The 18,224-nt window shown below is 32.3% G+C and overlaps 1 protein-coding gene and 1 long non-coding RNA gene across 6 annotated transcripts in view; one reads left to right on the forward strand and one right to left on the reverse strand.

Moving 5' to 3' along the window:
• LOC111428992 (SH2 domain-containing protein 3C) overlaps positions 1 to 18,224 on the reverse strand; it is a 54,746-nt gene that overhangs the window by 29,117 nt on the left and 7,405 nt on the right. Inside the window, exon 1 of one of the 5 annotated variants that reach the window (XM_023064770.2) lies at positions 9,749 to 10,036. The exons of 1 other annotated variant lie outside the window; for it this stretch is intronic. In XM_023064770.2, the coding sequence (XP_022920538.2) occupies positions 9,749 to 9,794 (46 nt within the window). In that variant the 5' untranslated portion in view covers positions 9,795 to 10,036. Of the gene's footprint in view, positions 1 to 62; positions 266 to 4,069; positions 4,169 to 6,563; positions 6,662 to 9,748; positions 10,037 to 18,224 lie in introns of those variants that run through there. 3 more of the 5 variants (XM_023064772.2, XM_023064771.2, XM_023064773.2) reach the window with 3 other exon arrangements.
• Positions 1,026 to 3,113, forward strand: LOC139430234 (uncharacterized). The gene is made up of 2 exons (XR_011640695.1): positions 1,026 to 2,231; positions 2,287 to 3,113. It is a non-coding gene; the product is annotated as an uncharacterized lncRNA (long non-coding RNA).

Consider the following 18,224-nt stretch of genomic DNA (forward strand, 5'->3'; position numbering starts at 1 on the left):
ACCAGAAAACGAATACTTTTAAAACAACTTACTTATATATATCTGTGGCGATATTTTTGTACTTTCTCTGTGTTCTCTCAACCAACAAAGCTAAAATGTCAACTCTACGAAAACGTGAACAGACGGTTTTGGGTGTGTTTTATTTTGAGAATATATTTGCAAACTATAATGGTTGTTGTTGAATGTTTATCATATCAGATAAGTGGTGTGCAAAGAGTAGATAACAAAAAGCTATATATTTCGAAATATTTACGTTTTATATGAAATAGAACAAACATTATTAATGGTAAAAAATTAAATACATATGTAGTATTCTTAGAACTAGCTCGTTGATTATGCCTTTAGTCTGAGTGTGCACCTACGATGGTTTTAATTTGTAATTGTGTGCAAACGAGTTAGTTGCAAATGTAAATTTTACTTTCTCTGTATGTTACTTATAATAAATAAAACAAGTTATAAATAATACTGCAAGGTTTTAAAACTTTACTTTGTTAGTTTTGAGTAGGAAGGAAAAGAAACTTTGATAAAACCTGTTGAGTCTTAATGATTACAAGAAAAAAACGTAAAAAAAGTTATTTTTAAATTGATGACCTCAACTGCTTGGGTATTTATTTACAATTCAAGAAACAAATAAAATGAAACCACGGGACAACACGGGTATGCACTATACGCTCATCAGCGTTATTGGAAAATCTAAAGGCCAATCGTTGGTTTTGTTATGCAAATTGAAAACAGTTCTATAAACAAAGAATGAGACCAAAAATTTAGGTCGCCAAATACTTAAAATTGAATTGTATCAAAATCGAATTGAAATTAAATCGAAACGGTAGTCGATTTCATTATGTTCTTTTTTCATATTTTTTTGTTGTTGATTGATTCTGACGATTCAGACGCCAGCCCATATTTGGAATTGCGATCACGTGGAGGAGAACGTTGTTGCGTGTCGGTGTCAAGTCATGACAGATGAGAGCCGCCGCCGCACGTAGTTTACTGCGAGTACTATCCACTGTGACACAACTTTGCCGCTAATAATGTAAACGAAACGAAATACTCTCTACGTTCGTGTCTGCTACTGCGGCGTGAGAAAGTACTTTACAAATGAATAGTCGTGAATGTTTTCTTGAGTTACGCGCGAAAATTAAACTTGTTGAAGCTATGAGTGCTACCACAATTTATATTCAATGTGGTTCAACATTGTTTTGACACTTTTCCATCAATTCTGATATGTACCTAACATATTATTGACACATTTCATAAAATATTCATAAATCTTTAACCAACATCTAATATAATTCTTACATATATTGATTTAGACATAGTTTTAATGTATTGCAGAACGTTTTAACACAGTACTAAGAGTTTTGACATATATCTAACAGTTTTGATACATTTCTGAGAAATCTATAAAATAAATCCAATAAAATTCTAGCATTCTAGTGTTAGTTCTAGTTTTACACTAACACTGTTACTATGTAGAACTAACACTATACCTTGAACTAGAATCATTTGGGTTTAGCCGCATGTCTCTAAAGACGGCTAAACCCGAATGATTTTAGTTCTAGGTATAGTGTTAGTTCTAGTTTAACACTGATACTGTCACTAAAACTAATATTAGACGTAGAACTAGAAACATTTGGGTTTAGCCGTACGTCTCTTAAGACGGCTAAACCCGAATGATTCTAGATCTAGGTCTTGTGTTAGTTCTAGTGATAGTTCTAGTTTTAGTTCAATAAAAATATGGAACATAGTGATATCTTATGTTAACTAGCGCTACCTACCACTGTCACTAGAACTAACATTCAGACCAGAAACATTTAGACATGTTGCATTTTATGTGGTACAAAGTAAGTAGGTACGCCCTGGTTTCTATGGAAATATATTTTGGTAGGTATTGAGGTGGCATATAGAAACTTTATTTAATTAATTCAAATAATTAACAAACAACATAAAAAAAAATTTAAATGCAATTTAACTCTCAACACTGCTCTACAGCGTTGTCAATTTGTCAAATGACTCAGGTAAGCGTGAGATTTCAGGGTTATTTGTGAGTTCAACACTTGAGTAAACAAGTACAAAAATAAATAACTAAATTTTAACAAAACTCTCGGTGAAATAATTAAAAATATTATCTTACTTGTAGTTAATACGAAGAAAATTAATTAACCAGTTTTTAAATGAAATTGTAATAACATAACCAAACAAAATGATAACTCAAATTAATCGTATTTAAGGTAAGACAACGAATAATAATTAAATTGAAAATTATAACTTAGCTTAATCTTGTAGATTAATGAAGTTCTCGGATAAGGAAACTTGCACTCTTCAAAAAGGAATCGGTAACTAAGATTCTTGATTGGATTGGAATCATTCTTCGGAATGGTATTAATTGGATCAGGAAACAGTCAATTTTCTTGTTTATTATTAAAGGTGAACAATATTAATTCAAATAATCTTCTTATTCAACTTATTAAAAATAATAAGTTCACTATTTTTGAGGTTATGTCACAATGGTGATTGACAGGTAACCTAATTCTTGTTTTGGTTTTTTAAATGATCGCGGACAAAATTAGCGTGCACTCCTCCGTCACGTTTGAAATCACACTAAAATCTACCAGTTTCGTTTGTTTAATGCTAGAACGTTTTAAATATCGTCTTCTGATTGGTTAAATTCTTCAACTTGAAATTCGTAATTTAAATTTCTCCGGTATGGCCAACTTTGAAATGTCAAATGTCACCAATTAAATTTTATCAAAAATTATTGAAATTTCTATATTATTAATGTTTATGTATGAAATGTTGTGGTTTTGTTGCATTAACTTTGTTTGTGCCGATTTCGGAACATTTTCTTTTAGATTTCAACCTCCAGCTTGAAAAATACATTCATTTATTTAATCTACGGATTTTCGTTCAATTCTTCATCAAAACTCTCATATGATGGATAGTTTTCGTTCTTGACATGCTAAGATTATCGTTTTCAATAGTTTCAACCCGACAAACATGAATTACAATAAGAAATTAATGAAAAATAAAATTTGAGGTTATGTTACTGTCAAAATTCTACTAAATTACTTCGGATTGACCTTACATGGATTAAATACAATAAAAAACGTAAACGGCCACCAAAATATAATAAACACAAAATCAAATTTCATGTGAGACATAGTTTTAACGTATTGCCGAAATTTCGTGTTCGTGTTGATTTTAAAGTTTTCAATCAACAAAATTATTGCTCCTTTTAAAATATTTTTCTTAATTTATTGTAATTTTAAGTCATCGGTATAAAAATAGATGTTGACTTAAAAAATGTAAAATCACGTCGGCATTTAAATGTTAATAATGCAAAGAATGAGAGTGTATTTGTTACGAACTTGTTTAACGTCGCAATAAATCGTTGCTAAGAAATATTTATAACATTGCTAATTTTCTATTTTGAAATGATGCACGTTTAAAAACTTAATATGTGTTACATAACTGAAGATATTTCTTTACAACAATAATATCTATTTTGCAAAATGACTTTTCATTATTTGAACAGAAATAATTAAAATATATCAAAATTTTTAAAGTTTTATATTAATTTTGATTAATTATATACAACAAACGACATAATATTCCTATACAAGGTGTACTAAGTAGGTATTAGCTAAAAATCAGGGAAACATTGGCTTTTACTTAAATAAGTCGTGATCGCTTGCGGCCGAAGTTCTGCGATTGATATCATGTTTAAACAAAGCTGCCCAGCGCATTCTAGGAATTAATTTAACAGGGTCAACAATTCAAGAGAGAATCTTGAGAATTTGCTTCTCCATCTACTTTGAAGTGTTAATGACTTCAAAGACACAGACTACTAACACAGACTACTTTGTCAACATCTTATTTAAACAGCTACAAGCTCTATGGCCACTTCCAAAAGCTGCGTCGAGAGTAACTCGAAAAAGAAAAAATTAAATCTATTAGGAAAAACTATTTTGCCAAAGATAACAAAAATGTCTACTCTTTAACAAACCCCCATTTAATTGATTCACGAATAACATAAGAAACACAAGTAATTAGTAAGAAAAATACGCACCTCGTATTGTAGTCATTATATTCTCTAAATGCACAAAAAAAAAGACTTTAACAATATATTTTTGGTTAGTTTATAACCGGCGCCTAAAACATATTGATTTGTGAACCGCGGATACACTTTTATCTCCGGTTATCGTGATAACCGAGATACATATTTATACATGTAACAAATATCGATAGTGGCTTATTTATATATCCGAAAACGAATTTTATGTTAAAGTTTTCTTGAAAACCACTTTTGGAATGTGAAATTCCGAGATAAAATATATTTTAATATTAATTATCCCAAAAATTTATACCCTACATTTAAATTTATGTAAATTTTTGAATAAGTTAACGAAATATATAAATTGAAAAAGAGAGCCTTGTCTGTCAACTTTTTGTTTTATCATTTTTTTAGTTATTTTGAAAACATTTTTTAAAACTTGAATGATTAAATGTCAAGGTCATAAGAAAATTTTTAATCAAAGATTTAATCAATTTATATAAATTATCTAATAATCTCTTTCATCGTTCTATTTACAAACATCTGCTAAACGTCTGGTTAGAACATTAATTCAAAAAAAAATTGCTACTATGTTTAAAGCTTCCGCTTTATCGTAATCACTGTACACTTTTACATCTGGCCTCTTTAACCATATGCTTCATTTTATTGTTTATTAAAAAGAAAACAACAAAAAATCATCTCTGCACAAACAGAGAGAGCAATAATTTAGCATCATCTGGTTCTATTAAAACTGACGCCTGTTAACTTGAAGAGTTACTGCAATCGTTGTTGCAACAAGTATTATTGCGATATATATCGACTACATTAATTGCTGTACTATTTAAATAGTTATGATTGGGTTCAATTGGATAATTAATCGTTTCGTGAGTTATTTTCGTTCGAAATGGTCAGTTTTTTTAATCTTTTTTATTATTGTGTTACGTGACGTTCTAAAATAGTCAGGTTAGGTCAAGCATGTCGAGTGGAATTCCGAGGCAAGGTCGTTTGAGTCGCTTTTTCTTGGAAGGACTCTGTCAACCCAACACGGTAGCAAATCACCTCGGAAATAACGTCCCGTGGGTATTCTAGAAGAGACAAAGTGACTTTTCTCGTGAATTTCACACGGTCCAATTTCAATGTTATACGATAAGATAATTCTCGATCTATTTTAAATATTAAAAGTTAATTCTTGGAGAATTAATATCATTGATGACTCGTTTATAAGTAAATATAGTGAAACATTCTCGCCGTTTACAAAATTACTAAGAATTCCTTTTTAAGAAATCATGAATGAAATCCCGATTTCACAACTTCCTCTAATAAAAATTAGTAATTCACTAAAATTATCTTATTCAAAAACATAATTTTAGATAACCCCAAAGCCATGTTTTATCTTTGCGTGTGTAATGGTCAAAGGGGCACCAAAACTCCGATTTTCTAATCCTATAAAATAATAAATATCGTTTTTTTTTTGCAATCTGATTCCACAACAACGAGATTCTTTGTTTTGATTAATAAATTATGCGTTCTCGCGTTTCTGTTCATTTAGAAGTCAAGATGAATAAGAGGCGTCGTGAAATATAACCCTTATTTGCATTCAACAACAGTGATAAGCCTTCCGTTTCTGCGGTTTCTTGCCACTTATCCTTTTAGCGGCATCTATGGCGAATGGTAAAAAGCAAAGCAAATTCAGGGTGGTCCAAATATCGAGTTACACGAAATAATTTATGATCAAAGTATATTATATTATATACTTTACACATTATTCATCGGCAACTTCACGTTATTGATTAAGAATTATCTTGAAATTTAATCCTTCATTATGGGGAAACAATAATATTTCTCGTTCCGAGAACTAGATACACGAACCCACGTGCATTGTTGACAAAATTTAAAACGAAAACGAATGTAAAACGAAGCTGTTTGAAATACATACCTTCGCACTACAAACACAATGCAAAATACCAAGGAATCCACTTTTTTTTTCATAACACAAAACGATTTCGTCACAAAACGTATACAGTTCTATTTTTATAAAGTAAACAAGTCTACTTTTTGCTTTCTCAATGCCTTTGGAAAGAAGAAAAAGAAACACAACGATGGTGTCTTCATCAATAAGAGACACACAACAGTGGTTTCTCGATAAAATGAGTGATAATACTAAAAATTTTATTACAAGTTTATTTTAAACCTAAATAGACACAAAAACAAATACGTTAACGACTATTTATGTTTTATTAATGATTATTTAGTATGGTGGGGTTAAAACCAGCAACTAACAAATAAATGTTAATAATTCAACAGATTTTGGGTTCCTATAACAAATTTACGAATACATATGTGTTAAAATAATCCGTTATTCTACGTTTTTAGTGATAATTGGTAGTAAAACGAAAAATAAATATCGAAATTCACATATTTCTATTTTTTGTGTTTGGTTTGAAACTTTTTTCACGAAAATTTATTTTTTAAATGACTATTTGCTTACATCAAAAATGTTTTTACTTACATTTAACAACTTGTAGCGTAAACCGGAAATGCAGCACGTGTGAATCACCTATCGAAGGTTATAAAATGTGATGATTTGTAATCATGAAGTGGAGAGTAACGTTGTACACGATTTCTTTCTTCTAAAAATATATTTATAATGATAAAAATATATATTACACATTTATTTGTCAACTTATACAGGTGTCTCAGCGAGACCGGTCATTAGACGTTTCTGGGGTTCTGGTGAAAATAAAAATTTGAGAATTCAGACTTAAGTATTATTAATTACGATCTCTTCGACTAAAATATTTTCAGATTTCTTGCACTTCCGGTTATACCGGAAGTCGCCACCTACTTTATTTTTTTAAATGGAACACCCTGTATATTTTTACATATTTGGATTTGTCTGTTTTCATGGTTTATAAATAAGTTTACTTTTTGCAATTTGATTCGGCCGTTCTCGAGTTATTCGAATTTTTCTAGAAAAATCTGCTCCAGCAGACATTTGTTCAAAAAATCAGAGAACACTCAATTTTTGGGATATCAATTTAGGATTCAGAATATGCTTAAACAACATGATGGAGTATGTTTTGGTGCCGAGAACGGCTGTCTAGAACGTTTGGTCACTTTACTATGGCACGTTAACTTTTCAAAATTTGAAAGTACCATAACTTCATTTTTTTAAATGGCACCCCCCATATTTTATAACTTAGTCGTCTTCGGCGTCTCATTCTACATCTTTTATATCCCATATGTCCCATACCTAACATTAATAGTTTGGGAGATAATTAGGGTTTTTTGAAAAATGCACACATATCATATGGATATTTAGCCTAGTGTGCCATGAAAAACAAGCCTTCTCAATGAGTTCTTGTCAAAGACTCACTTGTTTACCTCACTTGATGCATGTGAGCAAATAATTATCTGTTATGTCCCTTAATATTAGTACTGAAAAGAGTTAAAATCGATAACAGTAACGAAAGTACTATTTACACAAATCAAGAAATTCTTAATTTATTTTTTATGCATAAAAAGCGCGAAAAAGTTCGTAGTATGATTCCTAGATCTTCTTTGGCAGCTCGAATTGAGGTGTTGGGACTGGGCTCGAAATAAGCCAAGGCATTCACCTCTTCCGTTGCATTATCTACTACATTTTTTGGTCAGTTTAACACGTGATTAATTCGTCCAAAATGCAAAAAATTTGCTTCTATTCTTCTAAATTTATCTTTTGTCATCGGAGGTAAATGCGGATAATTTTCATTAAACATTCTTCAAGTTCTACTAAGAACTTTGTCGCACTTTTCGTGCACAAAAAATAAATTATGGATTTCTTTATTTGTATAAACATTATTTACGTTATTAATATCCATTTTATCTGGTTTCAGACTCACAAGCATCAAACAACGTAAATCAGACTTTGACGTTTGTCAATAACTCATTAAACATTTGTTTTCCATGGCACACTAGGTTAATATCGATATGATATGTGAGCATTTTTCAAAAAACCCTAATTATTCCTCAAACTATTAATGTTAGGCAGAGGACATATAGAGTATAAAAGATGTAAAATGAGACGCCGAAGACGACTAAGTAATAAAATATGGGGGGTACCATTTAAAAAAATGAAGTTATGATAGTTCTAAATTTCGAAAAGTTAACGTGTCATAGTAAAGTGACCAAATGATCTACACAGCCGTTCTTGGCACCAAAACATACTCCATCTTGTTGTTTAAGCATGTTCTCAATCCTAAATTGATATCTCAAAAATCGAGTGTTCTATGATTTTTTGAACAAATGTCCGCTGGAGCAGATTTTTCTAGAAAAAATCGAATAACTCGAGAACGGCCGAATCAAATTGCAAAAAGTAAAGTTATTTATAAACCTTCAAAACAGACAAATCCAAATATGTAAAAATATACAGGGTGGTCCATTTAAAAAAATAAAGTAGGTGGCGACTTCCGGTATAACCGGAAGTGCTAGAAATCTGAAAATATTTTAGACGAAGAGAACGTAATTGATAACTTAAGTCTGAATTCTCAATTTTTTATTTTGGCCAGAACCACAGAAACGTCTAATGACCGGTCTCGCTGAGACACCCTGTATATGTATATTACTCAGATTCTGTTGACCAAGAAATTACTAAGTTAATGATGTGGCTTGGAGTTCATCATTAACAAAAATTTAGGATTCCAAATTGTATTGCATTTTAAAGAGTTATAACCTGAACTTCTACGTGTATGTATGAATTGAAAGAGTTAATTGTAATGTGTTCTACTTTATTGGGTATACTTTATAAATATTTTGACAACCAAGAGGATATTTTGACAGACTTAACTTTGTGTTTAAATGCATTTTTATGATTTTTGAGAAATAGGTTTTTTCCATTAGCAGTTGAACGATTAACTTATTATTTGTAATTTGCCCCTTTGAGTCCAATACAGTTTCTTTCTCATTTCAAGCTTCCAAAACATTATTCGGGAATCATGCTTTCATGAATTACTCATCAAAACATTTCTCCATTTATCCCTATTCTCAGTCATCTTGAATGGGTGCGCCAGACTTTGTCCAGTAATGTTTGTGATAAGGTGTACCGTTATAAGGGTCACCTTTTCACTTCTCCTCTGTGTCTACGGAATTCTTAACATTCTGCACCAGCAAATCATCTCAACGACATCGATTTTCTTTTTGTACGTTGTTTTTAACGACTAGCACTTTAATCCGTAAAGACAGATACGAAAGACTAGGTTCCTCACCAACCTTATTTTCGTTTTCAAACAGATACTCAACTAACAAAGATTTGACTTTGCTGCTTGGCCGCCTTTATTTCTCCTGGGGACCATCGTTTTGCAAAAATTTTAATCTCAGTGTTAGCCACATTAAAATAATCACCCGGTATACATATTTGCTTTTTAATTGTTATATCAAAATAGAATCTACAATATATAAATACTCTCTTATCTCAAAAATTTCTGTTATCAATATAGATCATTTATCTTGAACCATAAAGTATGCTAATCCAACATATTTCTAGTTCGCCATTTTAGACCGTGCAAATAATGAACTATTCAACCCAACAATGCCAATACCTGTTTTAAATATGCGAGATTATTACTAATTGATTTTGAATGCTAATTATTTAGTTTGCTTAACTTTTTAGACTTGTTATTATTTTATTATCGAAGGCCAAAATTATGTTATACTTACTAGACCCACTACGTTTGTGTTTTAATTTGCTCGATGATTTTCCCATTTTTTTATTTATGCACAAATTTAAATTAACATCGCACAAAACATTTTTACGAGCACTGCAAATTCCTTTTCACAACACACTGATATTTCCAAGGATTCTATAAGTTATTGTTAAAATTTTTGTGTTTTCTGCTTACACATGCTACCGGAACGATGAGCACTGGACGATAAAATCCGGTCGCATATGTGACGAGTCCGCCGCCACTGCTTCACACTGTAACGTGATACATAGGAAAGCGATTGTGAGTTTAAACGTTCGGTAAAGAACTCCGGGACCTTCTGAGTAGGTGGGGGCCTCTCTCTTTCAGTAAGCAGCCTGTTAGTCAATGAATGAACTTTTACCTGGGTGGGATTTTTGGGAGCTATGTTTAATTAGGTGACTAAAGTTTTCTAAATCAATAATGAATTCAATTGCCTGTTTTCAATAAACCTTGTAAACAAAAAAATATATAAATAATTACTTGAATATATCATCGATATATTTACATTATGATTAAATTTTTGCGTACAAACAAGTCGTTAATCTTTACGTTACGTAAATTGACATCAACGATTCTCTATTTATTACATCATTCTTTACTATGAGAATCTTTTCACTTTCAGTAACATTTCACGTCTTGCGATATTTGCTTTGTTATCGTCGGTTATATCGACACAACGATAACGGATCTGTAGGAGTCGGTCTAGTTTCACTTACTTAATAGATAGACACATAAACTGTCAGGTCAAGGACCTGTAAAGGTACAGTTGGGATTTATACATCCATATGGATATATCAAGGGATCTCTAAGAGCCGTTCTCTCTCTTTCTGTTTGTTTTAATGCGGTTGGTAAAGTTTTCAGTTGGCGAGCGAAACAAATAAATCAAATATGAGTATAATATTTGAATTGGGATCGTTGCCATTTAAAACTAGACATAATTGATGATAAGCTTAGGGTTTCTTAAATAAAAAAAATAATAAAGATAACGAAGTGAATTATGATAAAAGATTTAAAAGTTTAATGAGGATCATTTATAACGGCTATAAATGAATCTATAATCTGACTAAAAGATCTTCTTAAATATAACGATATCTATTTCAATATATGTTATGTATTTTGCACCCGTGCGACGATAGCAACAAACTACTTTCTTAGCTGATATCTTCCTTATAATTAGGGATACCGAAAAACTAAATGCACCACTTGAAAGCTTGAATCTTTCTCTATCTAAAACCGTTTTCGTCTGCCGATAAGTTGATATTAAGATCAATAAAAAATGAAGAACACCGCGCTGTACTTAAAATAGCTCAAAATTACCAAACTTCAAGGCCTTGTGCAATTGTTACGAAACAGAATTTTAAAAAACTGTTATCACAGTCAGAAAGGTTGCTCCTTCAGCTATCTTAATCCGGGTTTTCGTCGGTCAATATCTATCGGCGTCATGCTTAAATCACCCTTAATGTCCATCCCTACACGCAGAAACGCTTAAATACTCTTCCTCTAAACAACTTTCTTATTTGATAGGGAGAAAACTATAGAAACATATCTATCTTATTGAAAATTTTTTGCTCTTTCTATAACACGCGGCGATCACGCGTACATTTTTGGCCAAAAACTGCTAAATTCACACGTTTTAATTATTCTTAAACCCTATTCGGGTGGATAACTTTCTTATATGAGCAGGAGAAAACTCTAGAACCATGTCTATCTTATCGGAAATTTCCTGCTCTTTCTAGTGATGTATAACACATGGCGATCACATGTTTGCACACGTACATTTTTGGCCAAAAACTGCTAAATTCACACGTTTTAACCATTCTTAAACCCTGTTCGGGTCGATAACAGCTTTCTTATATGAGCAGAAGAAAACTCTAGAACCATGTCTATCTTATCGGAAATTTCCTGCTCTTTCTAGTGATGTATAACACGCGGCGATTACACGTTTGCACACGTACATTTTTGGCTAAAAACTGCTAAATTTACACGTTTTAATTATTCTTAAACCCTGTTCGGGTGGATAACTTTCTTATATGAGCAGGAGAAAACTCTAGAACCATATCTATCTTATCGAAAATTTCCTGCTCTTTCTAGTGATGTATAACACGCGGCGATTACACGTTTGCACACGTACATTTTTGGCTAAAAACTGCTAAATTTACACGTTTTAACCATTCTTAAACCCTGTTCGGGTCGATAACAGCTTTCTTATATGAGCAGGAGAATACTCTAGAACCATGTCTATCTTATCGGAAATTTCCTGCTCTTTCTAGTGATGTATAACACATGGCGATCACATGTTTGCACACGTACATTTTTTGCTAAAAACTGCTAAATTCACACGTTTTAGCCATTCTTAAACCCTGTTCGGGTCGATAACTTTCTTATATGCGCACGAGAAAACTCTAGAACCATATCTATCTTATCGGAAATTTCCTGCTCTTTCTAGTGATGTATAACACATGGCGATCACATGTTTGCACACGTACATTTTTGGCCAAAAACTGCTAAATTCACACGTTTTAACCATTCTTAAACCCTGTTCGGGTCGATAACAGCTTTCTTATATGAGCAGGAGAAAACTCTAGAACCATGTCTATCTTATCGAAAATTTCCTGCTCTTTCTAGTGATGTATAACACGCGGCGATCACACGTTTGCACACGTACATTTTTGGCTAAAAACTGCTAAATTTACACGTTTTAATTATTCTTAAACCCTGTTCGGGTGGATAACTTTCTTATATGAGCAGGAGAAAACTCTAGAACCATGTCTATCTTATCGGAAATTTCCTGCTCTTTCTAGTGATGTATAACACGCGGCGATCACACGTTTGCACACGTACATTTTTGGCTAAAAACTGCTAAATTCACACGTTTTAGCCATTCTTAAACCCTGTTCGGGTCGATAACTTTCTTATATGCGCAGGAGAAAACTCTAGAACCATATCTATCTTATCGAAAATTTCCTGCTCTTTCTAGTGATGTATAGTGTAGTGATGTATGTGTAGTGATGTATAACACATGGCGATCACATGTTTGCACACGTACATTTTTGGCCAAAAACTGCTAAATTCACACGTTTTAATTATTCTGAAACCCTGTTCGGGTGGATAACTTTCTTATATGAGCAGGAGAAAACTCTAGAACCATGTCTATCTTATCGGAAATTTCCTGCTCTTTCTAGTGATGTATAACACATGGCGATCACATGTTTGCACACGTACATTTTTGGCCAAAAACTGCTAAATTCACACGTTTTAACCATTCTTAAACCCTGTTCGGGTCGATAACAGCTTTCTTATATGAGCAGGAGAAAACTATAGAAACATATCTATCATATTGAAAATTTTCTGCTCTTTCTAGTGGTGTATAACACGCGGCGATCACACGTTTGCACACGTACATTTTTGGCTAAAAACTGCTAAATTTACACGTTTTAATTATTCTTAAACCCTGTTCGGGTGGATAACTTTCTTATATGAGCAGGAGAAAACTCTAGAACCATGTCTATCTTATCGGAAATTTCCTGCTCTTTCTAGTGGTGTATAACACATGGCGATCACATGTTTGCACACGTACATTTTTTGCTAAAAACTGCTAAATTTACACGTTTTAGCCATTCTTAAACCCTGTTCGGGTCGATAACTTTCTTATATGCGCAGGAGAAAACTCTAGAACCATATCTATCTTATCGAAAATTTCCTGCTCTTTCTAGTGATGTATAACACGCGGCGATCACACGTTTGCACACGTACATTTTTGGCTAAAAACTGCTAAATCGTTCTCACACGTTTTAGCCATTCTTAAACCCTGTTCGGGTCGATAACTTTCTTATATGAGCAGGAAAGAACTCTAGAACCATATCTATCTTATTGAAAATTTTCTGCTCTTTCTAATGGTGTCTTTTAATAACAATTATACACTTTAATTTAACAACAATTATTAATTAAAGTTATACAGGATGGTCAGAAATGTGCGTCAAATTTCCGTAACTCAAAAAGTTTATTTTTATAAATGGCAACTCTACTTTTTTCCCTCACCACCGTATTATATGCTGAAAAATCAGGAGACTTTGTGATTACATCCCATACTAGTAGAGTTACTAGTAAACATACTAGTAGACTTTAAATTTAGTTACTTTACTGTAGACTTTAAAATGCGCACACCCAATATCCGCAAAAGATTTGAGGAAACCTTAACTGGAAAGACATGTTTAAATTTTTAAAAACTGTGCTATTCCTTCCATCCCGCTAATTTTGACCCAACTCAATTCCAACGGCAGTTATTCCAACAAGATGGCGCGCCATCACACCTCAAGAAACTACTAAATCAGTTTTTGACACTCAGGGAATTGTTTAAAATAATTGGTTACCATGGTTACTCATGGCTACTGCTATTTTTATCATTTATATAAATTTGAAATAATTAAAGTTTAAACTAATTTTTCTCGAAAATTTTCTTATGTAACCAATATTAATATTGAATGTCTAGATTCAGAAAAAAATCTTCAATAAGATAGATATGTTTCTATAGTTTTGTCCCTATCAAATAAGAAAGTTGTTTAGAGGACATTAAGGGTGATTTAAGCATGACGCCGATAGATATTGACCGACGAAAACCCGGATTAAGATAGCTGAAGGAGCGCCCTTTCTGACTGTGATAACAGTTTTTTAAAATTCGGTTTCCTAACAATTGCACAAGTCCTTAAAGTTTGGTAATTTTGAGCTATTTTAAGTACAGCGCGGTGTTCTTCATTTTTTATTGATCTTAATATCAACTTATCGGCAGACGAAACCCCGGTTTTAGATAGAGAAAGATTCATTTTTCAAGTGGTGCATTTAGTCGGTATCCCTAATTATAAGGAAGATATCAGCTAAGAAAGTAGATAGGAAATTACGGGTAAAAGTTTGTTGCTGGGAGGTTTGTTGCTATCGTCGCACGGGTGTATTTTGCACCATATGCAGAACAACACGTCATCAGACGACGTCAATTCAAAAAACGTTTTTGTGTCTCGATTGGTTCGGCTTTAATTAGTGTACATATGAGCACACCAGATGTTATCTAACGTTACTTTAATAACTCATTACCATACATATTAAAACCGGAATTTAATTAAACATCTATTTCCTATAATAATCAAACCCGGAAATCTAAAGTCGATTTAAATTGTCGAAGAAGAAGACAAATATACACGGAAGTATCAATACAGAACTTCAAAGACGCCGAAACCGACGTTTTTAACTTTGAAATACTGCGAGTTATGTTTAAAATACAACTACGAGCTAAGACCATTTTGGTGAAGACTCTTAAGACCATATAAGAATGATGAAAGTCAAGAGTTAGAGATGAGTCTCTTTTAAAATACTTCATTAAAAAAAGATAAAATAAAATTCTCGTAACCGAAAACGAGTAAATAACCAAAAACCCGTTTTTTCCTTCCTAATTGACGCTAATGTTCATGAGTAACTCGTAAGTCCACGTCGATTCGAAAGAATTCTTCCGCGATAACATCGCGATTACAACGCTCTCGAGAATTGATTTTTCTTGTAATCATCCCAATCTCAATACGAAACACTTTTCAACCCAACACCACATTTCTTTCTATCCATCTCTCGTCTCTTATTCTGCAAGCGTGGCACGCGTTTATAGCGCTCCAAAAACGTATCGTAAACAGTACGTACGAGGTGGACGTTGGTAGAATGCGCGAATAGAAGCGAGCCTTTGAGTCTCGTAACAACAAACCTGACGAAGCCAGAAGCGAACAGTTAAAGTCGACAAGGTCGAGTTTTAACAGAGTTTTACTCGACGACAACGTCAACGAGGCGGCAGGACACGAATACCACAAGAACGGTATTTGCATTAGATGCCGACAAAGAGTGTTACAGATATAAGACGAGGACGATGAAAGGACAATGAGATCAACGTGAAGTTATGAAGACAAAAGGTTGAGATGTTTGTGATGTTCTTAAAAGAATTTTTAAGATGAAGATGAGATTTACTTTAAATCAATATTATTTTCATGAAGACAACTTATATGGTGTATTTTCCCAATATCATTCCTTCATTGCCACACCTCAATCTCGTTTTTAAATTTTTCTCTTCCAGAAGAATGTATTCTGCATGTATTTGTGGCGAGCCAGACCCACTCTTATCTCCCCATGCTTGTTATATTTCTTCCTATGCGTTTCTCCTGGAGTTAGTTAACAAGGATAAACATCTAAAACATTACCCAATGTAATAATTGTTTTTGGTTTTTCTTAACATTGTGTTGATTTAGATGAAAATACTTTTTCTATACTTTTTCAATGTTATATTTATTTAAGTTTTCTATTCGACATGTTTCGAGGATCCAGTCCTCATCTTCAGGAAAATTCCTGTACATGAATACAAGATAATCAAATCAAAATTAAGTTTGAAATTCAAAACAGTGTGTAACAGAAAAGAAAATTAAAATTATTTTTAGGTTAGGTCAATCTTAAAGAAAAAATTAAAAATTATTGTGTCCTTATTTCTACTTACGTCAATTTTTGAATAAAAGATAACCATATCTCACGGATTACAATTCAAAATTTCAGGACTAAACAATTAAAAAACAGAAATAGACTATTAAAATTGAATCGGAAGATTCTGCAATTCATCGGCGTGTGTTATGGAACCAGTTTTGGATGACGTATTATCGTTATGCTATATGTAACAACATCAAACTTAAATTAAGATTAAAATCAAATACAATTGGCGACATTGAATTCGGATGGTTAAATGACTTAAATTTAAAAATTTTGTTTTTTAAAAACTTTCTATAAATTGGTGTTGGGTTTGTGATGGGTTGTGTTGGGAAGTTTGGGAGTTTTGTGGATAGGATGGGAATAGTAGCCAAGGAACCAAAATATTGCAGAATCAAGTCGCTACTTTATCTTGATACTCTCGTTTATTTTGGTGTTTAGTAGGTGTGAATGGTTGTTTTAGGAATGAATAAATTGGTCTATGGAAAGTTTGTACTTGTTCGTTAAGGCATACGGTATTGGGATTGTTAAATATAAATCTTTTAATCTCGTATCCTTCCAGTAATTCCATTAAATGTCCCTTATTAATATTGTGGAGTATGTGTGCATCATTGTTTTCATTGAATTCGTGGTCATGATTAAATATTAGATGTTTACCAAAGTTAGAATTGTCTCTAGTTTTATGTTCCTTTATTCGTGTTTTTAGTGCTCTACCTGCCTCACCTATGTATGTTGCGTTGCAAGTTGTGCATTCCAGTTTATATACTCCATTTTTGTCGAGTGTATTGAACGATTGTTTATTATTTATCAAGGAATTAGTTAAAGTGTTGTTCGTTTTGAAAGTTATATTAAGGTCATATTTTGTAAAAATTTTCTTTATTTTAGTAGTTAAATGTCCTGGGTATTGTATTGAAGAACAATATGTAGGTTTATTTGTTTGATTGCAGGGTATCAATGATGTAGTGTTTTGCAGGTGGCACTTTTGTTTTTGTTTGTCAATCATTTTGTCAATTAAGTTTTCTGGGAAATTATTGTTTCTTGTTATCTGTTTGATAATGTTCAATTCCTTCTTTAAGCTTTCCGGTTTTAAATATGTATTAAAGGCTCTATGTAAGTATGTTTGAATTGCTGCCATTTTATGAGTGTTTGAGTGAAATGAGTTATAGGGAATAATTGAGTCTGTTTGTGTGGGCTTTCTGTAAATTTTGTAATGTATGTCATTGTCTATTTTACATATTTCGACATCAAGAAAGTTTATTTTATTATTATTTTCAATTTCTGTGGTGAATTTTATGTTGGGGTGTAGTTTATTAAGATATGAGTGCATATTTTCAGCTATGGAATGGTCTCGGGTATCAAATATTACTAAAATGTCGTCTACATATCGTTTCCATGTTATGATCTTGTTCCTAAAAGGGTTGATATTATTTATTATATGGTCGTTTTCTAGTTTATTGAGGAAAATGTCAGCTATTAGTCCACTGAGGGGTGAACCCATTGGTAGACCTTCGTTGTACATATACATTTTATCATTAAACAGGCAAAAGTTTTGTTCGATGCATAGTTTGAACAAATTATATATTGTGTCTATTTCTCCTTTATCCTTTAGTTTAGTTTCCAATATGGTTCTGATAATTTCCAATGATTCTCCAGTAGGTATGTTAGTGTATAGATTGGTTATGTCATATGAAACTAGAAGGCAAGTTTCCTTTAATGTTAAGCTGTTAAGTTCTGTTAGTAAATCGTTTCTATTTTTAACTGTGTGATTTGGTTGAAATTGAATGACATTTTTCATGAAGGTTATAAGGAATTTTGCTATTTTATAAGTGCTAGAATCTATTGAGGTAATGATTGGTCGTATGGGATGATTTTCTTTATGCAGTTTAATGAGGGAGTATAGTCGTGGTATTTTTGGGTTCATCGGAAGTAACTTATTGGGGTATTTTTCA

The sequence above is a fragment of the Onthophagus taurus genome, chromosome 6 (genome assembly GCF_036711975.1).
Source record: "Onthophagus taurus isolate NC chromosome 6, IU_Otau_3.0, whole genome shotgun sequence".
Classification (NCBI taxonomy): Eukaryota; Metazoa; Arthropoda; class Insecta; order Coleoptera; family Scarabaeidae; genus Onthophagus; species Onthophagus taurus.